The sequence below is a fragment of the Brachypodium distachyon genome, chromosome 4, assembly GCF_000005505.3.
Source record: "Brachypodium distachyon strain Bd21 chromosome 4, Brachypodium_distachyon_v3.0, whole genome shotgun sequence".
NCBI lineage: Eukaryota > Viridiplantae > Streptophyta > Magnoliopsida > Poales > Poaceae > Brachypodium > Brachypodium distachyon.
Window position 1 is genome coordinate 34,716,253 of NC_016134.3, and position 25,706 is coordinate 34,741,958.

At 48.8% G+C, this 25,706-nt stretch overlaps 5 protein-coding genes and 1 non-coding gene across 9 annotated transcripts; 3 read left to right on the forward strand and 3 right to left on the reverse strand.

Moving 5' to 3' along the window:
• The first annotated feature begins 556 nt into the window (after positions 1 to 556).
• On the forward strand, positions 557 to 3,638 carry LOC100835758 (U-box domain-containing protein 19). Its single transcript, XM_003576437.4, has one exon. It carries the CDS (start codon positions 1,026 to 1,028, stop codon positions 3,252 to 3,254), a length of 2,229 nt encoding a protein of 742 aa, XP_003576485.1. The 5' UTR covers positions 557 to 1,025; the 3' UTR covers positions 3,255 to 3,638.
• Positions 3,639 to 3,930: 292 nt separating this feature from the next.
• Positions 3,931 to 4,003, forward strand: TRNAK-CUU. Its single transcript has one exon. It is a non-coding gene; the product is annotated as a tRNA-Lys (tRNA).
• Positions 4,004 to 5,862: 1,859 nt separating this feature from the next.
• LOC104585091 lies at positions 5,863 to 7,212 on the forward strand. The gene is made up of 2 exons (XM_010241053.2): positions 5,863 to 6,534; positions 6,655 to 7,212. The coding sequence occupies exons 1-2, from the start codon at positions 5,863 to 5,865 to the stop codon at positions 6,865 to 6,867; spliced, it is 885 nt and encodes a 294-aa protein (XP_010239355.1). The 3' UTR covers positions 6,868 to 7,212.
• A 556-nt stretch (positions 7,213 to 7,768) lies between these two features.
• Positions 7,769 to 10,212, reverse strand: LOC100836063 (homeobox-leucine zipper protein HOX25). The gene is made up of 3 exons (XM_010239831.3): positions 9,667 to 10,212; positions 9,160 to 9,587; positions 7,769 to 8,380 (listed from the first exon to the last, which is right to left on the reverse strand). The coding sequence occupies exons 1-3, from the start codon at positions 9,761 to 9,763 to the stop codon at positions 7,979 to 7,981; spliced, it is 927 nt and encodes a 308-aa protein (XP_010238133.1). The 5' UTR covers positions 9,764 to 10,212; the 3' UTR covers positions 7,769 to 7,978.
• A 5,195-nt stretch (positions 10,213 to 15,407) lies between these two features.
• LOC100846458 (putative endo-1,3(4)-beta-glucanase 2) lies at positions 15,408 to 18,996 on the reverse strand. Of its 4 annotated transcripts, none has more exons than XM_010239833.3 (3): positions 18,610 to 18,996; positions 18,092 to 18,126; positions 15,408 to 17,983 (listed from the first exon to the last, which is right to left on the reverse strand). In XM_010239833.3, the coding sequence occupies exon 3, from the start codon at positions 17,887 to 17,889 to the stop codon at positions 15,667 to 15,669; it is 2,223 nt and encodes a 740-aa protein (XP_010238135.1). In that variant the 5' UTR covers positions 17,890 to 17,983; positions 18,092 to 18,126; positions 18,610 to 18,996; the 3' UTR covers positions 15,408 to 15,666. The 4 variants fall into 4 exon arrangements, with proteins under 4 accessions (XP_010238135.1, XP_024318986.1, XP_024318984.1 ...); XM_024463218.1 differs by having other exon boundaries at positions 18,092 to 18,172; XM_024463216.1 differs by having other exon boundaries at positions 18,092 to 18,188.
• Positions 18,997 to 19,348: 352 nt separating this feature from the next.
• On the reverse strand, positions 19,349 to 25,239 carry LOC100836374 (RNA-binding protein 25). Its single transcript, XM_010239834.3, has 8 exons — positions 24,776 to 25,239; positions 24,340 to 24,548; positions 23,279 to 23,526; positions 22,555 to 22,707; positions 20,535 to 20,946; positions 20,221 to 20,456; positions 19,872 to 20,130; positions 19,349 to 19,669 (listed from the first exon to the last, which is right to left on the reverse strand). The coding sequence occupies exons 2-7, from the start codon at positions 24,530 to 24,532 to the stop codon at positions 20,029 to 20,031; spliced, it is 1,344 nt and encodes a 447-aa protein (XP_010238136.2). The 5' UTR covers positions 24,533 to 24,548; positions 24,776 to 25,239; the 3' UTR covers positions 19,349 to 19,669; positions 19,872 to 20,028.
• Between the last annotated feature and the right edge of the window lie 467 nt (positions 25,240 to 25,706).

Sequence of the window (25,706 nt, forward strand, 5' to 3'; positions counted from 1 at the left end):
CTTCATAACGAAAATATCGCCATTTCACGAATCCCGCCTAAAATTCCACCAAAAGTTTTTCCCTGTCGTGATGTGCGGATCCTTGTATATCGACACGGGCATGCATCAAAGCATGCTAAGATCCACCTAAAATGAACCTTTCAATGGGATGATGAAGTTGCGAGCGGTTAATATCAGCTACTCCCTCTGATCCTTTCGAGGGAGTAATATAGTTCAATCTCTAGTGCTCATGTTTGTATACATGTGACAATGTTTAGAAGGAATTGGGTGAGTCTATCGATTTGTCCAGTGGACTAAAACTCGATCCTAACTCGATGGTATCATAACTTCTTCGGTTATGTGCATCGAGAGTCGCACAATTGTTTGGCTGGGTTCAGGTCTTCCACCTGTTATGGATTTGGTTCTTCAAAATTGTAATGATTCAGCGTCTTAATATATCCTTTTTACTCGCAAAATAAAAAAAAAACTTCTCCGGTTATGCTATTTATTAGGAGTTGAGACAACTATTTCTAGGTTATCAAGAGGAGTCATTCAATTTATTGGGAGGATTCATGCAATTGCAAAAGAGATGAAAAAATATATTCGTCGGACATCTACTCACATGACGGTCTGAAGCAAAAGACACTCAATTCTTTCCTATTCTTAACTAGTAAAAGAATGTAGTACTCCGTAGGAGATGCTGTGACCGCACTTTGTGCAATGAACGAGTCGATATGTATGGGCCATGGATTTATTTAGTCGATGCTGCCATGGTCCTTCTCTTCTCAGTATCCTTTTCCGTTCCTATCAATCCAAGCTTCCGGGCAACCGCTAATCTGAGAAACTACGCTGTCATCAAGTACCACGTGTCAAACCGTCGACACGCCACGCGTCAGCATCCTATACAGGCTAATGCTCCATGTGTTGCAACACGTGTTCCGTCTCCTCTATAAGTGCCCGCCACTACGGATGCACATCCACTTCTAAACTTCTCCTACCATCCGAGAAACCACGCTCTCACTACCTACGAATAATGTACTCTGCGGATGTACGTCCACTTCCAAACCTCTCTTACTCGTAAATTTATGCGCCGGCCAATACTCCCGTCGATCCTCGCGCGCGCACCAGGACCGGCTGGTTCATCATCGTCTCCGATGGCGCCGCGGATTAACCTGCAGCCCAGACGCCGGCGTCTACTCTCTCTCCCCGCGGTGTGCCCGTGCGAGGGCATCGCGCCGGAGCCGCTGCTCGCGTCCCTCGTCTCCCTCGCGGCCGACGTGGCGAGCCGCAGGGGCGCATCCGGCGACTTCCCCGTGCTCAGGCGCGGCGCGCGCCAGGCCGTGCGCATCGCAGGCCTCCTGCTCGCCTTCCTCGAGGAACTCACGCCGACGGCGGCGGTGCCTTCCTCCGCCGGGCTCGCCCTCACGGAGCTGCACGTGGCCATGCAGAAGTTAAGATTCCTGCTCACGGACTGCGAGCACCGGGGCGCGCGCCTGTGGTTGCTCGTGAACGCCGGGCTGGCAGCGTCCGAGCTCAGGCTGGCTCTCGGGTCCGTGGCCGCGGCCATGGACGCGCTGCCGAGGAGCGTCGTGGAGGGCGCGTCCGTGGAGGCCGGAGAGCTCGCGCGGCTGGTGTCGGATCAGGCGTGGCGCGCGGTGGTGCGGCCCGACGCCGGCGACGAGCTAGCGATGCGGAGCGTGCGGTCTATCATGGACCAGTTCAGGCACGGCGGCCCGCCGGAGGCCGAGGACGCGATGCGTGTGCTCAGCCGGATCGGGGTCGGAAGCTGGCTCGAGTGCTCCGAGGAGATCGCTTTCCTGGACAGCGAGCTCACCGCGCGGTTGGATGACGCCCGGGACGGGAACAGCTACAGCAGCGACGTCGTGCTCATCAACAACCTGATGGCGTTCATGGTGTACTGCCGCGTGGTGCTGTTCGACCGCATTGACGCGGATCAGAAGGCGGATCCAGTGCGGCCGGCTGCGGCGTGGTGTCCGGAGTGGATCAGGCCGGAGACGCTGCAGTGTCCGATCACGCTGGAGCTCATGACCGACCCGGTGACCGTGTCGACCGGCCAGACTTACGACCGCGCGTCCATCACCCGGTGGATCAAGGCCGGGTGCCGCACCTGCCCTGTCACCGGCGAGAGGCTCCGCACCACCGACCTCGTCCCCAACGCCGCACTGCGAGGCATCATCGAGCGGATGCTGCTCAGCAACGGCGTCTCGCTTCCTGACCAGAGCTCAAGCGCCAGGCACCAAAACCATGGCGACGTCGCCAGCCCAGCGGTGCCATCATTCAGCGCGTCGGCGGCCGCCGCCGCGGAGCTCGCGGTCGCCCACGTCGTGGCGCAGTTCAAGAGGGGGTCAACGGAGGAGCGGCGGAAGGCGACGTGCGAGGCCCGGAGGCTCTCCAAGCACAGCTTGTACTACCGCGCGCGCTTCGTGGAGGCCAACGCCGTGCCGTGGCTGCTGTGCCTGCTCGCCACCACGGACGCGGCCGTGCAGGACAATGCCGTGGCGTCGCTCCTCAACCTCTCCAAGCACCCCGGTGGCCGCGCGGCGCTCGTCGAGGCCGGCGGCATCGGCCTCGTGGTCGACGTCATCACCGTCGTCGGCGCCAAGGCCGAGACCCAGCAGAACGCCGTGGCCATTCTCTTCTACCTCTCGTCCAACGCCGAGTACGCCGAGGAGATCGGCCGCTTCCCGGAAGCCATCCCGAAGCTGGTGGAGCTCATCCGGGCCGGGAGCACGCATCGGGGGCGGAAGAACGCCATGGTCAGCCTCTACGGGCTGCTCCAGTGCCCGGACAACCACGCCAAGGCCGTCGATGCCGGCGCCGTGGCGGTGCTCGCCAGCCTGCTTTCAGGCGACCATGAAGAGGACCTAGCCGGCGACACGGTCTCGCTGCTGGCGAGGATCGCCGAGCAGCCGGCGGGCGCGCAGGCCGTACTGGCGTGCCCGGGGCTGGTTCCTCGCCTCGTCGAGTTCCTGGCCGCGTCGGCGTCTCGGTCCGGGAAGGACCACTGCGTGGGGCTGCTTGTCTCGCTGTGCCGGCACGGCGGGGATAAGGTGGTCGCTCTGCTGGGCAAGATGCCGGGCCTGATGGCGTCTCTGTACTCGCTCGTCGCAGAAGGCAGCCCGCTGACGATCAAGAAGGCGCGGGCGCTGTTGAACGTGATCCACCGGCAATACGAGCTGTCCAGGCCGTCATCCTCGCCACCGGCCCCGGTGCCGGCGCCGGACGCCGGTGACCGTGTCATTCGCGCTCTATAGCGTTCCACAAGACCTCTTGTAAGTACAGCGTGATAGATAGATAGATAAATCGATAGGTACGACACCATGTTTGCTTCGATCTTAGCTCGCGTTTTGGAAGAGCTTGGATCGAATTTTGCTTCTCTTTCTCTCATCTCTTTTCGCCATACTTATGGCAATACGTCGCGATTGCGGTACACATGCATACACAGATTGGAGTTGATGTTGGTTGTACATATCCGTGTCATTGTGTCAAGTTGCTCGTGTGTTCACTGTGATGATTTGAATGCATGATGGCTGATGGATGAGGATAGTTATGGCGGAAACGAATTGATGGGTCACTGTAATTCACTACTCCCTCCGTCCATTATAAAAGTAAACATCGTGGTGTTACTGAATGTCAAATGGTCTCGTCCAGAATTGCAGTGAGTAGGAGAGAGATCATCATATGACGCAGCTGCCTCGTCTGTTCGGCCTTTACAGCTCATCACACCCTATCTGTCGCTTGTGAGTTGTGACTGGAAGAGCCAATTTAAGAACCGAAATTATTATTTTTGTACGACGCCAGCTGGTTTTGCTATCTCCGATCTCCGGTACATACATGTTTGAATCTTCATCTACATTTCTTAATTACTGATGAGGTTGTTAAAACAGATAGTATCGAATAAATAGGTCACAATGTAACTTTGACCATTAGGCCCGTCTAGCTCAGTTGGTAGAGCGCAAGGCTCTTAACCTTGTGGTCGTGGGTTCGAGCCCCACGGTGGGCGTTCTTTTTTTTTTTACTTCTATTTCTCTATGCCTTGGTCCTTGTTTTTCATTGTCAATGGAACCAATCCTCTGTACACAACACCAAACCGATTCGTCAGGCTAATCAATCACTCTGCCTGTGTGTATGCAACTCCATCGTAGCTGCGCTGACGTGCCAGCGCTGCGATTAAAGTCTGGCACACTAACAGGTCGGCAGCAATTATTATATCCTACAACTTGACCGGATGATTGTTTAGCTAGTAAGAAAACGATTTACCCAGTCAAATGGTACTTTGAATCTCTGATGCAAAAATCAAGCGCGCGTATGCATGCAGCAGTGGCAGAGCTCATGACCAGACACGTTCGAACAGCGTGCACGCAGAGCTAGCCAACGTGTCCCCCTGACTAAGTGTAGTAAATGGCACGCTTGTTGCTTCGATTTGTTAAATCTGCACGTAGACTACGCCATTAGTTTACATAAAACATTGCTGCAACAGAGCTTAGGAAAAGGTTTTATGCGTCTCGGGATGGGATCAAGAGCGGAGAGCAAATAACTAAGAAATGGTATGGGCGGTGGACACTGGACGTCGTCCTTCTTATGCGGTGGATTGCTTGATCCGAGGCAGATGCGCCATTTTAAACTGAAGGAACTGGCTGTTGGCAGCCTCATGGCTCGGTTGACTCTGCATATTGGCAATTGACGAGTAAAGGGGAAAAAAGAACTGAACTCGGGGTCGAAACTGCTACATGCAGTTTGACACCTTGGATTCTGAACTTTCTGAGAGTTTTTTTTTTGAGCGAACTCTCTCTGAGACCGTTTTTTTAAATAACTCTCTGAGAGCTAGGCGCCGTAGCCCATATATATGGTCCAAAGGCCTGCATCGGCCCAGTAGCCCAGAGTTTCAACATCAGCGAACCAGTTTGGTCGATCCACAGCGCCGTAGCCGCCTAGAGTTGGATTGCGTTGTGCATGGCAGAGAGATAGGGAGAGGTGGAGAGGTTACAGAAAATGTGGAGGGTGGGCCTATCATTTAGGAGCCTTTAACCGCTTAAGAGAATCCAAGACAGCAGTTACTGGAAAACAGAAAGAAAAAAAAGGAAAGAAGTGAATATACTTGCAGCGGCCAGACGGCCAGTGGCAGTAAACCGGTCACGGGTTGGTTGGTTGGTTCTCTTTTCTTTTCCTTCCGCGGTAAACCTTTTCATTTATCAGGAATCTTGCACACAAGGCACGACGTCTTCTTCCTAGTGCGAATGTACAATTGAGTAGAATCGTACTGTAATACGAGTACTCCGTACAAATATATCTTGCACATATAACTACGTTTTCCCTCTTAGCCTAGTGTACCATAAGACACGACGTCTTCTTCGTAATCCGAATGTACAATTTCAGTATCGTACTGTAATACGTACAGTACTCCATTATTTGGACGCTCCGACAAGGCGAATGTAAATGCATGCAGTATCATCATTTCCCCGAAAAAAAAGGGCAGTAGGATATCATTATCCAGAAACAAAAAAAAAAGTGCTAGCGACCCAGGGGAGTATTATGCGACGATAAATAAGTTGCAGTGTAATGAAAAATGCAGTAACCGCGGGAGAGAATGGCCTGGCGGTTAATGAGGAGCGAGTGGGGGCGCCGCCTCGACCCTCCCCTTTTCCAGGGGCGGTTACCGCGCGAAGCAATCGTTAAGACCACCACTAATTACTGCGCTTGCCTCTGTGTTAAGACTTAAGACCCCCAGCAAGTTACCGCCGCCGCCTCCTCCTCCCCCCTCCCTTGACTCTCTCTTCTGCCCCAAGGCGGTTGAGCTCCGTACGGAGAGACACCAGCAGCAAGCAAGCAAGCGTAATCGAGCGACCGAGCAACCGCGCCCCGATGTCCATGGCCGCGCTGAGCTTCCAGTACCCGACGACCGCGGCCCCGCTGTTCCACCGCCAGTTGGACGACGGCGGCAGGGACGTGAGCTACCTGCAGGACGTCCACCCCGACGTCACCGACGCGCTCCTCGGCTTCGTCTACGACCCGCTCGACCCCGCCGTCAACGCCGGACTCGACGAATTCCTCAACCTCCCCCTCCACCACGACGACGACGACGACCAAAAGCACCGCGTCAACAAGAAGCCGCGCGCCGATGATGGCGCCGCGTGGTTCGACTTCACGGCCACGGACGCCGCCGATGGCATCGCCACCGGTCAGCCGTGGGACAATGCTGGCGCCCAGCCCGCGCCGGAGGTGCTCCCGCAGTTCCTGACCGAGTTCGCGCTGCCACTCCCGCCGCCTCCGCCGCAGGTGTATCCCCCGGCGTTCGTGCGCGGATCGGACGCGAAGAGGCTGCAGGCCAACGAGGGGCGGCAGCAGCAGCCGTCCACGCAGAGCGCCGCGGCGAGGGAGCGCCGGAGGCGGATCAGCGAGAAGACGGCGGAGCTGTCGCGGCTGATCCCCGGAGGCCAGAAGCTGAACACCGCCGAGATGCTGCAGGAGGCCGCGCGCCACGTGAAGCTCCTCCAGGCCCAAGTCGGCATGCTCGCCCTCCTCCGCACCATCGAGGTAAAAGCACGCCATCAAGAACACAAACACCGCATTACTACCAATTATAGCCTTGATCGATTAGTCCTCTCAATGCAGCCCCAAATACGTCAATTAATTCTTTTCGGGTTTTTTTTTCAGGAGGAGAAGGTGCCGGCCATGGCGCAGGAGCAGATGCACGCGCTGCTGGTGAGCGGCGGCGTGCAGGAGCGGCTGGCGGCCGAGGGCAAGTGCCTTGTGCCGAGGCAGCTGGTGGACGCCGTGGCCAAGGACCCCGCCGTCAAGTCCAACGCGCTGGTGAACAGAGACCTCGCCCGGTTCATGGAGTCGCTGCCGGCCGCGGAGCAGCAGTAGCCGGCCAGCCAGCAGAAAGCGCGCGCGGATGCCGGCATGACGACATGGGCGTCCTTTTTTGAGAACGCCGCCGTTCGTGCATGCGCGCGCGCCCTGCTGCTGTCGTCCGTCGCCGCGTGAATTTGCTGACCCCCGACGACGGCTGTCTATAACTAATCTTTGATTAGTTTAGCACGACCCACTACTCATCTCTTTGATTTCAGTTAGATTAATTTACTTTAATTTGTTATTCTACGGGCGTGTGCAGTGACACTGACATTGTGTTCCACACACAGCTGATTTTTGTAATCTTTGCATTCATGTTGTCATTCTCGGTTCATTCGTGACCGCTAGTTTGAATTTATTTCCCCAATAATAAGACTGATTTTCTTTCAACAATCAGCCGAGTATGTGTTTCTTCTGTGTTTATGTCCAGGGCATTAATTACCTGTGCGCCCGATCATGCGCACGACTGCTGTAGAATGCGGTGATTTTCGTTCTGCACTCACATCTTTTTAACCAGTTCGGTGCTTTTCTTCTTCATTTTTGAGATTCTTGTGTGCTTAAACTTAGTCCAAGTGTGTTCAATGCCTCGGATGAGTTGTGCAGTCAACTGCCACTGGACCGAGACGAAGGACCAGTCCTAGGCGAAGCGAGAGGCCGGAGCCCGGAGCCTTCCCTTGTTGTAATGTTGTTGCCTACCCTTCGACTAAAATCTTTGACTCTAGAACGTCCGTTGACAGGAAACGACGGCAGTGACAGCGGTGGAACCAGAGCCTAGGAGATGGTCGCAAAAACATACGGAGAACAGTTTTCAATTAGAGCTTTGATTTTATTATTATATTTTTGATACAGTGAGCTTTGGGAAATTTGGGGACGCTAGTGCGGTATGCATTTAAGCCTGCTATCGACTACCGATTAATTCAGTTGAAATGGTTCCAAGCGGCCCATATTAATTCCATTGAAATGGTTCGTGCTGGTATATGCTTTGAGAACATTTTCAGCCTTCAAAAACAGCTCAAAGAAACCCAAACTACAGTACCAGTAGTATAATAATGAACACTTGTACAGCATAATCGGACGCACATCGTGCGCATTGATGGATATGCTATTTTGCCAATGCTCGCATCGATCAGTTCCAGAACCATGCCCAGTAATTGAGCTGTGTCGCCGCCTCTGCCTCGCTCTCGCGCTCCACGGCGGCCTCGATCATGGCGCCGTCCGGGAGGAAGAAGGCGCAGCCGCCCTCGCTGCTGGCCGCTCCGCCACAGTCGTCGTCCGAGCATGACGGAGGCGAACGCGCGTCGGCGAAGCAGGAGTAGGACTCCGGGCTGCCACCGGCGATACCCATGGCCGGCGCCGCTACCCGGCCCGCCGCGCCGGCTCCGGCGTCACAGCCTTCTTTCGGCTGGGCGGCTTGTGCTGCTGGTGCGGAGGCACCGGCATGTACCATGCCTGACGCTGTGGTATGCTCCTCTGGTTCGGACGTCGGCGACGATGCCTTCGCTTGCAGTTCCTCTGTCAGGGAGATCACCTGCACGATCAACATATATGTGCACTCGGTCACGACGCCGGTCTCTGATTCGTGCGTTATAAAGACACTATCCAGGGCTCTCGTAGCCTTCGGTGCTAGTACCTCCTAAATCATGGGAGCACACCCAAAAAATTTTGAAAACTTTTTGGTCATCTATCGTGTCTTTGTGGGCGCACAGTAGCATCATAAACGGCGGTAGCACTAGACATCAAAGTGGATGACAAGTCTCTTGTTTAAATTCAAGAATTACTTACCTAATTAAAAATCTTAGCATAAATATGAAAAGGTTATGTATATATTTCTAGGCCAAAAGTTAGAACATCTTTATAAAAAAGAGAACGGAAGGAGCACATGGATCACTAAAATCAACAAAATTTGCACAGAGTATAATTTGTAATCTTGGAGCACATAGAACTCGAATATATATTGTACGCACGGTTTGAAGTTAAATACTTCCTCCCATGCATAAAAAAAGTTGTAATAAATTTTTTACTGGCTAGACGACATTTTTTATACTTCGGATTTACTGGCTAAGTAAGGATGTACTCCGTATATGGTTACCGAATGGGTTGGGGCTCTCAATTTTGTATGTGTTTGGATGGTGAGCGGGTCTGAGCTGAGCTGCTCATGGATCAATTTTTATCTTGAAAGTGCGAACCATCGCGCTCACCGATGCCGAACCAAGCGGCTCCGTTCCGTCCCGACCCGATAGGCAACCAGACACATCCTAAGACAAACAACAATAGCGGAGGAGCCGAGGAGGTGGCCGGAATGATCACCTGTGATCGGAGGCTATCGTTGTCGGCGAGGAGCGCGTCGCGGCTGGCGAGGAGGTGGTCGTGGGCAGCCCTGAGCGCGTCGAAGTCCCGCTCGAGCTGCTTGGCCTTCCACCGGGCGCGGCGGTTCTGGAACCACACGGCCACCTGCCGCGGCGCCATCCCGAGCCGCCGCGCCAGCTCGCTCTTCCGCTCCGGCTCCAGCTTCCGCTTCTCCTCCTCGAAGCTCCGCTCCAGCGCCCGCACCTGCTCCGCCGTCAGCCGCCGCTTCGTCCTCCCCGTCCCCGGCGCGTGCTCCTCCAAATCCAAACCGCCGTAGCCGCACATCTCGTTCTCGTACTCCTCCATCTGGAGATCGTCCTCCGGCGCCGTCGTCAGGAACGGCCGCTTCCTCCGCCGCCCGTCCTCCAGGCCGGACACCGCCGGCGAGCCTGCAGATACGTACTCATATATGTAAGTGTAATTAAACAGATAATTACAGGAATTAGCGTTAATGATATCGGCCTATACCTCCAAGAAAGCTTCCACTGCCACCAAAGAGCATCATCTGCCCGCCTCCCGCGCGGCAGGGCGCGGTGGAGCTGAACATGAGGAGACCGGATTCCATGGAAACTTAAGCTTATCAAGAACGAAGACCCGATTTATACACGCGTGCGGCCCACCTGTTGAAACACGGAGGTGGACGGCCGGCAAGCTCGCCGGAGAGTTGGCTTAATTAGAAGGAGGAGGTCGCGGCGGCAGGGAACTTGTGGCGGAAGAAGCTGGTGCTCCAGAGCATGCGCGTTGACGTCTTCATGGGGTACAGCGAGAACCCCATCCCGCTCCCGCCACCGCCGGAGTAGAACACGGGATTTGTCAGGTCAAGTTTGAGCGATGCACGGTGGCTGGCGGTGGTGGAAGGACTTGTATGTAAATTGCTTTTCTTTCGGGGTCCTAGTTACTAGTTAGTCGCCGGCCGGGCACTGTCTGGGTATTTGTAACAGGGTTCGTTTTGAGGCCCCTAATTTGGGGATTAGGGGATTCCGAGGGTAAAAGTCTGGAGTCTAGAGAAGGAGGGGGGATTATATAGGCCCAAGCGCTGGCGTGTATTGACTAAAATGGCCTTTCGATTTATTTTTTCGAAAACGAGGGAAGACCTCCGGCTTCTCTTTATGGATTGATGCACATATCATTATATTATTAAAAATCTATCATCGTAGGAATCTCAAGAAATGACCTTTTGATTAAAGTGGGGTTGTCTCTTTTAGGTGACCTTTGTTCACTTCACGAAACTTTTGTTAGTTTCCGTGCTCTTTTTTAATAATAGAGTGGTGTTCATTCCCACAAATAATGCTCCTTATTGTGGGCCATTAATTGGGGCTTCTTTTGTTTCGAGAATGAACGGGGGATTTGTTTAATTTGCAGGATTCCAAAAACTTACGAATAGAAGAAAATTGCAATGCTAAGCCTACTTGAATCTAAGGGTTTGAACTTGCAACAAAGGTTGTTTGATTGTGTCGTGGGAAAACAAAGAATTATTCTTTCCAAGAGTTTGAGTCAACTATTTCTTTCTTCTATATGATAGAGTGCATATAAATTCTTATTTAACTAAACAATGCCCATAATACACATGTACTGCAAATCAAGCAATTCATGCAGAAAAACTTCTAAGCGCGTGTTTGGATTGGGCGGTACTTTGTTGGGGGCTTTTGATATTTAGTTCAAATTGCAATTAGAATTGAAAGCTCAAAACGTACATGAAACCATGCTCTAAGGATTTCTTTCTTTGAATAAGGAAGACCCCCAAGCTTTAGTGGGGATTTTGTTTATAAGAATAGTAGGGAAGTTTCTAAGAGAGTGTGGCGTTTGTGAGCCTAAAATTACATGAAAATTGAAAAATAGTATTTCTAAGTTTTAAAAATTATATTTGTGTATACTGATGATCTATATTATATGTAAGGTTTCATGTCTAAATAATTTAGCATATATACAGGCTACAGGAAAAAAAAACATGAGTTGGTGGATTTATATAGCAAACAGTACACCTATTAGAAATATGCATATTTTCTTTTTTTGTGGAGTTTAGAAATCAACATATTTTTAATGAAACTTTACAGGTACATATATGGATATACATATGTCTGTGTATGTTTTTAAGAAGCTTTAAAACCACCTAATTGTTTTTCAAAAAGGAGAAAATCCACGGCCTCTGCATTAATCGATGCACACAGCTATAGAACCACCTAAATATTTTTTCAATACTAGGCTTCATAGAGCCTGAGTTCATTTTGGGGTGTTCTTGTCCCATATATGTAAGTTTTTTTTTCTTGCTTAACATTGAAATGACGGTTTTGATGTGATTAGGCCGTGTGTTCCCAACTACCTTCATGGTTTACACGACGTCAAACACTACGACAAAGATCGAAGTATCAACCAGAAATTAATAATGTTTTCGAAGTATCAACCAGAAATTGATAATGTTTTCGATACTAGCTTGTGTACGCTAGCAGCTGTTGGGAGCATCTCGTTCAGTATGATGGCACCGTTTCGTTGCAGTAAAAAGGCAAGTGCTACACACGCACAAAGCGGCCTTCAGAAACCTAAAAGGTTAACCTATGACACTCCTATTATGTATCGATTATATATAACTTAAACTTTCGTTTTCCTTAAAAAGTTTCCTTATTCAATTTAATATATTGTTAATCATATAGATTTATGTCAGCTTCATGACGGGGCAGCACGTATACACCAATTAAGGATCCAGTCGCATATTGTATATGTATATATAGCTGCGCACTATACGGTTAGTTTGATGCTGTCAAGGAATCCTCGTAAAACCCTATTTCGAGTGTTTAAACGGTGATACCTGTCTCTGATTATGGTTTGTTTAGTTCCCGTCTCATTTGAATATTTAATTATATGGATTTTCTACAATGCAAGAAAAGAAGAGAAAAACAAAAGATGAAGATAGTGCAAAAAACCAAAGAGGAGCTGTCCTTCCTTTTCTCACCACGTTTGGTTACTTCAGCAATGCAATTGGGAAGGTAATCCTGTCAGGCTGTCAGCAGCTGAATAGTAATCTGTCTGAAGGCGTATTTGACCGTGTAAATTCAAGCTTTGATCAATAGTTAGGAAATCATCATAATAAGAAAATGTTCATATGGATGGACAGGGGGAGTACATGCATGCATGCACTGAAATGAGAAGTGGAAAAGAGGATGTATTTGGAATAAGCTCAGTTCCTTCACCAACCTGCCAACCGGGGAAGGTTAATCTGCTTCCTACGGGGCACTGTTGACTGTAGACATGTTTCAAATATGCTGCTTGGGAATACATTTTAGGACCAAAGCAGGTGCATAATTTCTCAACACACGCACACATATTCTACTGAACTAGAAGCAACCAAAGCATATTCCTTACTCGTCGGCACCAAACAAGCTAAGGATCCAAAGTCTTGGAACTTTTGCTCCGATCTCCAATATATACGAATAATGCAGGGAAAAAGTGGCGCAATTTTGCTTCACGGAATCGTACATTTCTGTAGTTGTTAGTACAGAAAAGGCAGAGTATTCGTCTCTGATGCTGTTATTCTCACCGTTTTTTGTGGGAATACAATCAGGCATTGTAGAGTGTAAAAAAAAGGCTAGACGAATGACCAGTAGTTTAGCATTTGATGCTTCCCCGTAACCCATCCCAGTGAAACACTACAAGCACAAAGTCCTGGCTTCGTTTTCTTCTAGGAAAAACAACGGTTTTATGTCTCTCACTTTTGGAAGAATGTGTGCCAAGGAAAGACTTCTCGGACTCTTATCTGAAGAAAATAAAAGGGAATACCGAACAAAGTGAGCGACAACCCTGGTGTGCAGGTGCGATGAAATGTAGCTCTCAGCTAGTTCTTACTCCTCAAATATGCCCTTTACTTGCTTGTGCCATGCTTCACATGGGCCATAAGGAATAGCCGAATAGTCTAGCATTTTGCTGATGCTGATCAGGACGACTCCTGAGTTGGACTTTGTGATCTTATATTCCTCAGGCTAAATTCGGAGCACCAAGTGCCACGTTTTTGGCCAACCACTTGTTACATGCAGATTGCAGCAGCAGTGACACTGTGGTCAAGTCTGACCCACTGATCTGATAAAGATAAGCTTCTTTTTCTCTCTCTGCCTTTCTTGGTACGATTTGTTAGTGAGTGAGTCTTCTGTTCTTAGTAACTGCTCGCAATAGCTGTGCAGGAGGAAGAGTTGGAGATGGGGTTTGTGTTGCCATATACAGGAGTTGATCTGACTTTGTGAAGGTGTCTGATGCATGATCAGATAGGGTTTGGACACGGTGAGATGTGTGACAATTAGCTCATTTCTTAATCCTATCCTCGCACTATATTCTTAGATAGGTTTGTTCTCCGGCTGCCTGCCAGACCAGTGGCAAGGTGGCATTTGGACGGCAGGCGAAATGCCAAGCGTAAAGAAAACAGAGCAGAACTGTGTGTACTAAAGAATAACTTGTTTTTTTAGTCTCAGAAAAGACTCTAAAAAAAGAAGATTCTTTTGATAGTAGTATATTGCGTTTCTCGTGCTAAGATTGCTTCTGAACAATCTATATACGAGAGCATTTTAAAAGGGAAAGAATAATTTTTTTTTTGTTTGAGAACCGGGAAAGAATAATTAAATCAAGTCCGTGAACAGACGTTTCGGCGAGCATCTAGAATGGGCCTCCGATGGTATGGTCCGTAGGCAAGCGACCTGGCTAACGGGCGCTCGATAACGCAGGGTGGGGCGTACGGGTGGGCTGGGGGCGGCTCGTACAGACGTTGGGCCACGGGAGGTGCGGCCCGGGAAAACAAGAATGGCTACGGCCCAGAGAGGAGAGAGGCGACCAATCCGGCTGGAGGAGAGAATCTGGGCTTCGGCCCAGAAAACGGGAAAATGGTTTTTTTTCCTTTCCAAATAAAAATAAAAATTAGAGGGTGAAACTTGTTCTAAAGAAAGTAGAGGGTGAAACTCTATAAAATCCAATATAAAATGAAATGAATTCCAGAAATTTCAAGAAAACTCAAGGTTGCATAATATGCCGCATCCAAATAAATTATCAAGACCAAAATACCATAGAAAACTCAAATTCAAATTCTTGTTGATGTTGGTTCAATTCAAAACCGAATTAAAAAAATTCCAATTAAGATTTCATCCAACGAAATTTTCTTGTCTTCTTGAAAGCTCCAAAATTAATGTGCTAAAGTGATCCTTCTAAAGGTTGAAGGTATGTTTGAAACCTATCTAAATGGCTATAAAAAGACTCCATACTTGCGGACCAGACACAACAAGTAATCTAGGAGTAATTTTGATCAACATCTAAAAGGCATTGATCATGTCATGTTTACAGGAATGAACGGCCAAGATTTGTAATTTCTTGTATTAACGGAAAGAGTAAAACTCACTGTCACTGAAGTTGGTTGCGATTCTCAATTTAGTCGCTCTATTTTGAAAATCGAAAGTTATGGTCCGTAAACTTGACGAAGTATCTCACATACGGACACCGGTATCGTATTTTGTACTCCCTCCTAATTTAGGGACGTATTATTCAACTTTCGGTGTCCATCTATACCAGACGTCGAAACTTTCTGCCAAGCTACTCCCAAAAATAGCCTCCACCCGGTGCATGCATTAAATAAAGGACCAATCACGGCATATGCAAAGGTAACGGTAGGTTAGCCAAGCCGGATAAAAAAAGCTCTTGTTGGGTCTACGAAGGGAACGATGCAACGTTTGGCAGAGAGAGTAGTACTGTCGTGGGGGCAGAAGAGGAATTTGCTTCGGCTCCTTGGTATCTGTGTCAAAACTAATGCGCCTGGAATAAAAGGACGGAGGGAGTATGAATCTGTCCGTATCCTGTACCAGCTCAACTCGGATTTTGACATTTTGCCCCCTGAAAAATAATTCACGAGGACTGGAGCGCATCTTTTGCATTTTCTCCAGGACAAAATGCAAAAAATCCGAACTGAGTTGGCATAGGATACGGACCGATACGTACAAAAATCGGTATCAGTGACTGTATGTAGAATATTTTGTCATGTTTACGGACCGTAACTTTTGATTTTCAAAATACAATGACTAAATTGAGAATCAAAAACAAATTCGGTGACCGTGAGTGCATTTTACTCTAACGGAAAACTTCTAGGATTGGTTTGCCTCGAGACGAGGCTCCAATTAGTAAATTGATTGGCTGACTGTACTTGCACACTGAAATTATTTTGGGACGGGGGGAATAACACGTATAAATTGACATGAGCAATCTTTGGTGACAAGAACGATATTTATTGGGATAAAATCAGCGCTATAACATCGTGAAGAACGAACAACCACTCTGTTTGTCTGTATCTTTCAGCGAACCAACAACTCTGCCACTCTGAAACCCGAGCATTTCCAGAATTCCAGCTCCCAGCTTTGCATCCCTCAAGAACAGCCGCCATACTCTTTTTGATTGCATTTTTAATTGCTAACCACATTTGCCATGTGGTAACAGCCGCCATACTCTGCGTCAATGGCCATACTGGCGATACCAGCAGCACCTGGCGACGCCGTCGTCGACGCTGCCGCGGCTGTGGAGCCACCACAGCAGGTTCGTCAGCGTGTTGCCGTCGTCGTGCGACGTCAGCGCCCTGGTCTTGGCCAACGCCGACTCCTTGTCGTAGATTCCCTCCAGCGCGTACACGAAGCCCTTCCACCCTTCTCCGACGCCGTCCCTCGCCAGCGCCGGCGCGGTCCAGCTCACCAGGTCCTTGACGAACCCAATGTCCGGGAAGAGGGCCTCGCTGATGGGCAGGAGAGGCAGCAGCTGGATCCCTAGCCTGCACTCCTTCCACTCGGGCGGCGCAAACCAGAGCCCGCTGTCCCTCTTGTTCGCCCACAGCACGCCCACGACGCGGTTGTTGCCGCTGAAGTCGTCCTCGTAGATCCCTTCCCCTTCCCGGACGTGCCACCACGTCTGCGCCGCCAGCATCTCCAGCGCCGTGAGCGTCGCGCCAGCGGAGACGAGGTGCGTGTCGCCGTAGCTCAGCCCGAGCAGCGCGGCGGAGTAGTAGGCGTTCACGGCCTCGCTGGTGCTCTCCTGGTTGCGCCCGTCGCCGAACTCCGTCAGCCCCCCCGCCCACGAATGCAGCTTCCAGAGGTCGAACGTCCTCAGCCTGGTGTAGCTCGCGCCGCACTTGCGCGACAGCGTCATGAAATCGGCCACCATGGAGTAGGCCTGGGACATGTACTTCCTCCCCCAGGACGGGTCGATCTTGGCCAGCACGGCGATGGCGTACAGGAAGTAGCCCAGATGGTAGTGGTGGTCGTTGTAGATCCCGAAGCCGAAGTCCGCGCCGGAGTCCTTCATCCCCTGCTTCGTGATAAGACCGCCCCATTTGGGATCATACAGGAAGCCGTTCCCCTGGAAGCTGCCGTCCAGCCATGGCGTGACGGTGGCCTTCAAGAACCGGTGCACCGCAGGGATGGCGTCGGGGCACCCGACCTCCTCGGCGATCAAAGCCAGCCTCGCCGCCCTGGCGATTGCCTTCCCGTAGAAGTAGGACGAGGTGGTCGTGATGGGATTGGAAGCAAGGCTGTCAACATCCTTGCGCAGCGCGGCCACGATCTCGCCGACCCCGTTGTCGTTGACGCCCCGTGTAGAATGCCATGTTGGGGACAACGGGTCGGTTTTTAAGATCCAGGAATCGCCGACGACGCCGACCAGGTCGCCGTCGATGCTCCGGTACCTGAAGTCGTCGAGGACACGGGCGGAGCAGTCCTCGGAGAGCAGGCGGAGGTGGAGCGGGTGGGCGAGCATGAGCAGATCCCCCCACCCTTGCTTGCGCCAGGTGTAGTCGACGCAGAAGGGCCGGTTCAGCGCGGCCTCCCCGGCCGTCGGGAAGCACCGGCTGTACTGGTCGAGGACCGCTTCCATGGCCGCGTCGGGCAGGTAGGCGATCCGGATCACGCCGGAGAATCCCGGCGCCGCCAGCTGCGTGACGCTTGACTGCGAGAGCTGGATCGGCGCGGACGCGTAGAGGAGGAAGGTCTGGCCGCTGTTCATCCGGAGGCGCCACTTGGTGCGGGCGTCGTCGCAGGGGACGGCCTCGATGAAGGCGTGGACGGAGGCGACGGAGATGTCGACGGGGCCCGCGGCGTCGGCGGTGGCGACGGTGACGAAGGGGCAGCCGCGGACGAGGAAGGCGCGGAGGGACGGGGAGAAGTCGAGGGTGACGGAGAGGTCGTCGAAGGCGACGATGCGGTGGAGCTGGCCGGCGGCGGCGGACGGGGAGGAGACGGTGAGGTCGGCGGCGAAGGTCTGGATGTCGAAGGTAGGGGAATGGTTGCGCGTCGGGTAGCACACCGTGAGCCCCGCGGCGGCGGACTTGACAGAGTACGGGTGGATGTACTCCGGCTGGTCGCCGTTCTTCAGCGTGAAGTTCTGGAAGAAGCAGTTGGTGGGGAGCGGCGCGGACAGGAGCCCCGGCGCGAAGAAGCGGGACGGGTCAGGGAGCACCGTCGACGCCGCCTGCGGGAAAACGTGGCCGCCCGGGAACGCCGGCGGTGGGGGGCGTCCGTGGGGCATGGCTGGCTGCGGCGGAATCGGGTAATTGGACGGTAGCGGCGGCTGTGGTGGTGGCGGCGGCGGCGGTGGTGCGAGGTTGGGTTTGGTCTTGGCGAGGTTGAATGGGGGTTTGGGGGAGAGGAAGCGGGAGAGGCTGTGGCCCAGCTTCTTCTTCCATTTCCACATCGACCGTGTCCCGTTTATATACAGAGCTCAGGAGATCTCAATTCTCCTAATTTGATCGGATCTGTTATTCTTTCTATTTTTCTGATTGATATTTCTGAAAAAAATAAAATTATTGGGTTTGGATGTCTTCTAGTATAAGAAACATAATTCGATTTGGGGAGATTTTCTAAGCCGATTTCTAATTCCACCGGATTTGACTTACCCCTGGGCTCTGCCGTGGCGTTCCGAAGCGTGTCCCTGCGTGTAGAGAAAGCATAAATGTGTGACTGACCCGACACCGACCCTGCGATGATTAACGGCTAAGGCATAGGAAAAACGCGTCATGAGCACGACACATGTTAGTAGTATACTACACATGGAGTACTTTTTTTTGAACAACAGTATACTACTACTTGCAAGTTGCAAAGAAAGAAAGAAAAGGTCTTCTCTGCCGTACTAAGTACTCCATATCATGTTTTGCGTAGAACGTTGAGACCATTTAGTATGGTTACGGCTGTACTGCAAAGTAGTAGTACTCCGTACCATATATCCAGCTAGATATAAGTACGGAGTATCATGTTCTGCTTAGAAGATTCAGACCATCTAGAATTAGCGTGGCTACAATTGTACACTACTCCAGATTAAGTAAGCTGTATCTCCATTCAGTAGAGTAGCAACTAAGAATGAAGGCAAAACGTGGATGAAGAGAAGAAGGGGCGGAAATGAAACGTTTCGGCTCACCTTATCAATACCGGGAACCCGATTAGCTGCGTTGACGGACGGTGATGTGACGAAGGATTGGATCGAACCCTCTCGGTGATAATGGAGTAGTTGCGGCTTGGCTAAAGAAGACCACAAGAAAGCTTGCAAGGATGATCGATCAAGGGGGCAGGTACTAGGTAGGCAGGCGGCAGGACAAGGGATGGATGGAGCACGAGGAGAAGCAAGCACTTGTCCGTCCCTTGTCGCGCCGGGAAGAAGGTTCGCAACATCGCCGAAACGTGTTTCTTTCCACTGGATTCGAGGGCAAGCCATGGATGAATGAATGAATGATGGTGGCTTCTGCCGCCGTCGCTTCGCTTCTTGCTTGCCAAGCGAAGCGACCGGGGTCCGGAGGTCGTGTTCCGTTCCAACTTCCAAACAGTTGGTTTCATGTGTCGTCGAACTACTTAGTGCCGCCGTGTCGAGCCATGCTTAGGAAGCAAAGCAACACTGCCGCCTGCCTAACGAGGCGTCAGTTCGGAAAGAAGCATGGATTCCAATTCCATCCCCTCTCCCCAAGGAAGGGACATGTGCCTTGAGTGGCTATCAGGAAAGAAAACCAAGCATGCTTAGGAAGCAAAGCCGAACCATCCAAGAATTATGCATGATATACGTGAATGGTAGTGTGACCTCTCCAGTTCCGTGCCGCTATCATGGAGTTGCCCAACCAAACATGGGCCAAAACGCAAAAGGGGTGGGTCCTTTCCTTCAACAGAACTGACGAACACATAGGCTTGATCCAACTTTTTAAATAATCAAAACAAACTCTGCCACCATGCTTAGTTTACATAAACTGAACGGACAAAGATTCAACATAGCGTCAAAACATCCAGCAAACAAAGCTTACAATTTTTTTAAAGTCTTGTGCCACTAAAGCATCATGAATTCAAGATAACCAGGGAGCATGAATTACACAGTGCCCGAATTGACAGATTTCTTCTGAGACATCAACAGACAGTTGCATCTCACAAGTCGCTGGAACAGTTGTGCAGCACCAGTTCCTTCGAAATCATCCAGCAACTTGAGTAACAAGAGGGCACTGTGAAAGGCAGCAGAAACATACAGAATGTCAGTAATTCAATTCAATTGTGTATTTTAAGAACAGATTGAATCCAAATTCCATTGAATTGGAAGTGCTTTCATAATGTCAATAGTAGGACCTTAAAACTGGAAAACAGGACAAGACAATTGAAATTGATTTATTTCATTAAAAAAACGAAATTCAAAAGAGAAGAACAAACCTGACATGGCCTCATCTTCATGCTAGCCCTGTTTCTACTTTCTTAATTTCAAATATTAGTTTCCTCCACAATGAGAGGAAAAACTTTTCTGTATCATCTTCCAAATGACCAGCAAGTGGCTCCAAGATTGCAGCTGCATCAACATGTTCTTTGATGGCTAAGAGAATATAATATAATCCACAAACGCTGCTAACACCTCACCCAAATATTGAGAGCCCTTTTTTGAAGCCCAAGGCATAATTTTCGCATGCAATCCATGCTGCAGACAAAAAAAAACATTTGCTGTCATAACATATTTTACAAGTAATACTGGAATTGAGCATGGAAAAGATGGATAATTCGGTCTCACCTTATCATAAATTTCCCAATTAATAACATAGGCAAATAGTTCTTCCTTTGTCTTCGGGACAGTAGCAAGCAACTGTTCCGCATCCAAAGTTTTCTTGTCCACCGACTTGGATGTTGACTGCAATTCAAAACCTACTTTCTCTCCTGGGGCACTGTTGTTCTGCTTATCTGAGACTAAAGCTGGTACAGACACAGTGCCCTTTTCTTCATCGTTGCTCTTATGAAACCCATCTCCTTCTAATGAAGCAAAAACTAATTCAACATAGCTAGAATATGGAGAAGATATTGTAAATTAAAAGCAAAAAATGCACTTACTTGCATTGTGCTGACTTTTCCTCTCATCATTAACTGTATTATGCTTCTTAGCCACATCCATTGATGATGCCGCATCAATTTGCAGAGAAGACTTTACAGCTGCAGTCACTTCTCTACCTTCCCAACCTTGTGAACCCGGAGCTTTCATTTCCCCTAAATGTTCCTCTTTTTCACATCGTCTCCTGACTTTCCTCTCCTCCAGTGCACTACCCCTTATATTACCATCACCATCCGCATCACCAATACTGGCAGAGGTCTGGACTGGTGAAGTTGGTGAACCTGGAAGTTTAGTCCTCCGTCTCTCTTCAACCATACAACGTATCTTTTGCATTTCTGCTTCTTCGACCTTCTCTTCTGTAGCATTCTCACCATATTTCTCAAGGTACTCTTTCGTGGCGGCATTAACATTAACCTGATTGTAAGAAGGGAAAACAAGCATGGATACAAAACAAAATAAGCATAGATAATAACCCGAGGGAAACCATTACAGACGAAAGCTTGAAAAATAATGAAAAGAAGCGTTCGTTCAGACTCCCAAACAAAGCAAAATGGACAAAGAAAAGGCACAGTAAATCAAATGCATGTTCTCCTAGGCTGTTAGCTTCATCCATAAGCTTGGTCCATGCCATTGCTTTACTGCAACTTACAAAAATGCCACCAGGCTGTCTGTTTTCTTTACATTTTTGCCATGTACAGTGTCATCGTGAGGTCAAAGACCTTTGACTGAGCTTGGCTGATCTGGGAAGAGATGGAAAGTCCGAAATACCATGGTGACCATGCAAACTGAGGCACTGCCATTAGGTGCTTCAGTCTGACACGCACAAAGATATATATATAGCTCACAACACATCAGGGCAATGCAAGAAATCATACTGACATTCACTATTAGCTATTTATGTAACGGGAACTTTCCACCAATGCCACTACTTTGAAAGGAAATTCAACTTATGGCAACAATCCTAGTTTGATAACATGCACAGACATGTAGCTCCCAACACTTCAGGGGAATGCAAGAAATCATATTGTCACTACTCACTAATTTCACCAAAGGGAACTTTCCACCAATGCCACTAATTTCATAGGCAATTCAACTTTTGCCTTTTGTCTCACATGAATTACACTCTTCCATTAGGTCCACTAGTTTGTTTGGTGTGAAATAAGCAAAATATCCCTAGGCCCTCTCACATGGAAGAATCGTGTCACTGCCGCACGTGTCCTACTTCTCAGCCCTTCTTCTGCCTCTAGAGAGGCGCACCAAATGGCTCCTCCACCCAAATCCCCAAAGCCACCATGGTTCCTCTCCCCTCGCCCCACATGGCTGGGCCTATCCTCCCCAATTCAATTATTCCATGTCTATTAATGTTAGCACAACACTTTTCAATATGATGTAATCCTACAAAATGAGATAAGTTAGGAGGTAAATATATATATGTATATATATATATATCCCCGTTCTTTTTTTTCTCGAACCAAAAGCTAAGTTTGAGTCATTTTCATTAGAAGAAGGCGCCAAGGTGGCGAAAAGTCTTACAGCAACCAGCTAAAACTAGAAAAGAAAAAGGAAACCAAACAACTAAAGAAAACTAAGAGCGCTGCAAAAACAGAAGCAGGAAGGAAAAAACTGCTGCCACGAAATAGTACTCCCTCCGTTCCTTAAAAATTGGCATATTAGCTTTCATTAAGACACGCCTTTGACCACAAATTACTATGTCAAGGTGTGGTTTATATGGCATGAAATTAGTATCGCTAGATTCGTTATCAAAAGTACTTCATGATACTTGTGGTTTCATGTCATATAAACCACACTTTAACATAGTAATTTGTGGTCAAAGCCTTGTCTTAATGAAAGCTAATATGCCAATTTTTAAGGAATGGAGGGAGTATATCCTAGTACTCCCATTCTCGAAATAACATCTCTAACTAGGGTTGCCTTCTTGCCAGGAAATCGTTTATCCTAGGCTCCTAGCATACATTATCTACAAATGTTGCAAGCATAAATGGCATGCAACGGAGTACATACCACTAGTTCTTGACCATCAACACTCAGTTTGTTGAGAAACCGCTTGGCACGAAGACTGTCTTCGCCAGATCCAAACTCACAAAAGCCCAATTTAATAGGAGTTCCACCACAAGGATTGCTTACTCGCTTCCAACTTTTTACAAGTCCACAGACCTGTAGTAAAAAAGATGCACATACACATTACTCCCTCTGTCCGGGTTTATGGGGCCTGTATTGAATTTTGTGACAAATTTTGACCAACAATTATACAAATGATACTTAATATATCTACACAGAAGTTATATCATTAGAAAGAGTTTTCCAATATATATCAAAACGATATCTCTTTGTGCCAAAAGAACATCGTATTACCAATGTAATTTTTGGTCAAAGTTTGACATAAAATTCCGTGCGGGCGTTATAAACCCGAACAGAGGGAGTACTACCTAATCCCTTGATCGAAAGAACATCTCATCTAACATGTCACAACCTTTCCTTCTATATTCTCCAATTAACTACCTTTTATCCACGATAAATATCCAATTAACTTCCTTTTATCTTCAATAAATATCCAATTAACTACCTTTTATCCACAATAAATATCCTATAATTGTCTTTGCCATAACCTAACAGGTCTACCAAGGTCAGTTTGAACCACAACTTAATTCTAGTGAATCTTAAGAGATCGTCTTATGAACGTAGGATGTACATACTATAAGGTGATAAGAGTTAAAAATAACAATATCTGAAGAAGAGAAAGACAGAAATCATTATCCACTGTTGATGCAATGTTGCCGACATACACTATAAAATGTGGTTCACTAGCTGGAGCAACAGGTAGGCTAGGTGGTCTGTCCATAGCCACAGACCCAGAACTCTCAGGAATAACAACTGACTGTTGATGTGAGAAAGGACCAACAGGGGGATATATGAGGCTTGGAGGGAAGTTTGGAGGCTGTGGAAAGTCAGGATTTGCGATATAGCTAGGATCAACTGCAGACAAAAAACACAAAATTCCGTCTGCCATATTAGTAAGTCTTAAGTAATCCAAACAAATAATGCATAACCTATCATTACAAACTAATCAACTCTAGTGGCCAAATTAAAAAAGAAATAACTTATAAACTACAGGATAGACATGCAAGTAATTTCAGCACAGAATAACCTGGGAAAAAGCATTATACTGCTCTGATCAAACTGAAGAGTAAATCTGGTAACAGGACTCTCAGCATCCTTTTGAGCAGAACAATGCATCGTTATGATTATTTGCAAAATTAAGAGATACCATACATAATTGCAAAATTGTTGCATTACCGAGTGTGAATACTTGTGTAAATAACTTGCCTCGATACAAATAATTAGCATGACAACTAAGCAAAATGAAAATTGTGACAACTATGAAGTTTGCAGATTTCTGCAACCTGGGGGCAGATCTATGTAAGTATCCAAAATTTAACCAAACCAAACACAATAGGTTTGTAGCAATCATTAGCACAACTCAAAGCAATCATTAGCACAACTGCAGTGCACTACACCATATGAAAAACTCAACAAAATGTGTTTCTATCAATAGCTACCTATTAGGATGGATGGGTGATTTGAACACAAAAATGGAAATGATATAACACACTGAAGTTAATTTTGAAGTTTGCAACTATCAACGTGGGATGATGTATATATGCAGAAATTTATGTAGAATAATTCAAGCAGTTAAATAAGCTACAACATGTAATCAGATAGACCACTGCATGAACTTAAATGCTGGGCATTGCATTTAATTTAATGAAACTATACAATAAGCATTACCAAACACATCAAGGTCGTGGAAACACACCAAAGGTCGTGTAAGATCATCAGATCTTCTGAAACAAACATGTGGCCCGCCTTTCTTGCAGGGTACCAAACATATCAAGGTCGTGGAAACACACCAAAGGTCGTGTAAGATCATTAGATCTTCTGAAACAAACATGAGGCTCGCCTTTCTTGCAGGGGGGCGCATCACAGCACAACCATTACTGTTACAGAGAAGCAGTCAGTAACTGTAAATTGATAATCATAATAAAACTGCACCCATTTCTATGATCTAGCACTGGAATCTGAATAGGTTGTCCTCCTCTGAATTTGCTTTAATACACCATAATTCCAAAACTTGGCATGAGTCATTCCCGTTGCAAAAACTCGTCAAGTGATTTTTTTTTTCAGAAAAGAAACCAACAATTCTCAGTGGCATAATTAAACCTACCGAATTGGGGGGAGGGGATGCCTGGGTGTGGAACAAATCCACCCGGCGGTGGTGGCAGAGGCGGGTACATGCTAGGCCCGGGGAACGCGCCGGGCGGCATGACGGGCGGGAATAGTGGCGGCCGCCCCATGTAGTAGAAAGGTGCCGGATACGGCGCCGGCGGCAGAGCGCCGAGGCCGAGGGGACGGAAGTGGGAAGCGAAGGGGGTCGGGATGGGATTCGAGTTCGGCGTGCGGACGGGGGCGTCCGCGGGGGGCTTGAGCACGGTGGCGGCGGACGCGGCGCTGGATTGGGCGGCGGCGGCTCGAGGTCGCGACATGGCAAGAACGCAAGGCGCTGCGGTCTCAGAGAGAAGGATCTGCGCCGCCAAGGGAGCGTGGGCAATTTAACCCTAGGGTTTCTCCTCCTTTGCCTGGTCTGACTCTCGAGAGGCTGACGGCGGCTACCCGGCTACCGGTTCCGCTGCCTTTCAACCGGACGAAGCATCTAGAAGTCCAACATTACAATTCACATGGTCTGAATCCCATCCTAATGGCCATCATGCGCCACCGTCCTCCGACATGGCAAATACGAATCTCATCCCAACCTTGGTGTGCGGCGGCGTCGACACCGACACCGACGAGGTTTAGGTTTTTTTAGAACGCACTATCTTATTAAAACATATGAAAGAAACGGATTGAACAAATCAGAATCATACATACTATAACTTGAAACATTACGGAGATCAATTCCTCTTTCTTCGTCGTCGCCGCCACCATCATCTTCCGGTGGAGGGTAATTCAAATCTGAAATCACCATGGTTTCGATGATGCTACCGACCACAATATATGGATACAGTGAGTTCTGCCGTGTGATTGTTAGACTTCTTATATTGAGCCGCATGCCTTTTTGCTTCGTGGGTAAGAAAAAGGTACGAACTCCACTTTAATGA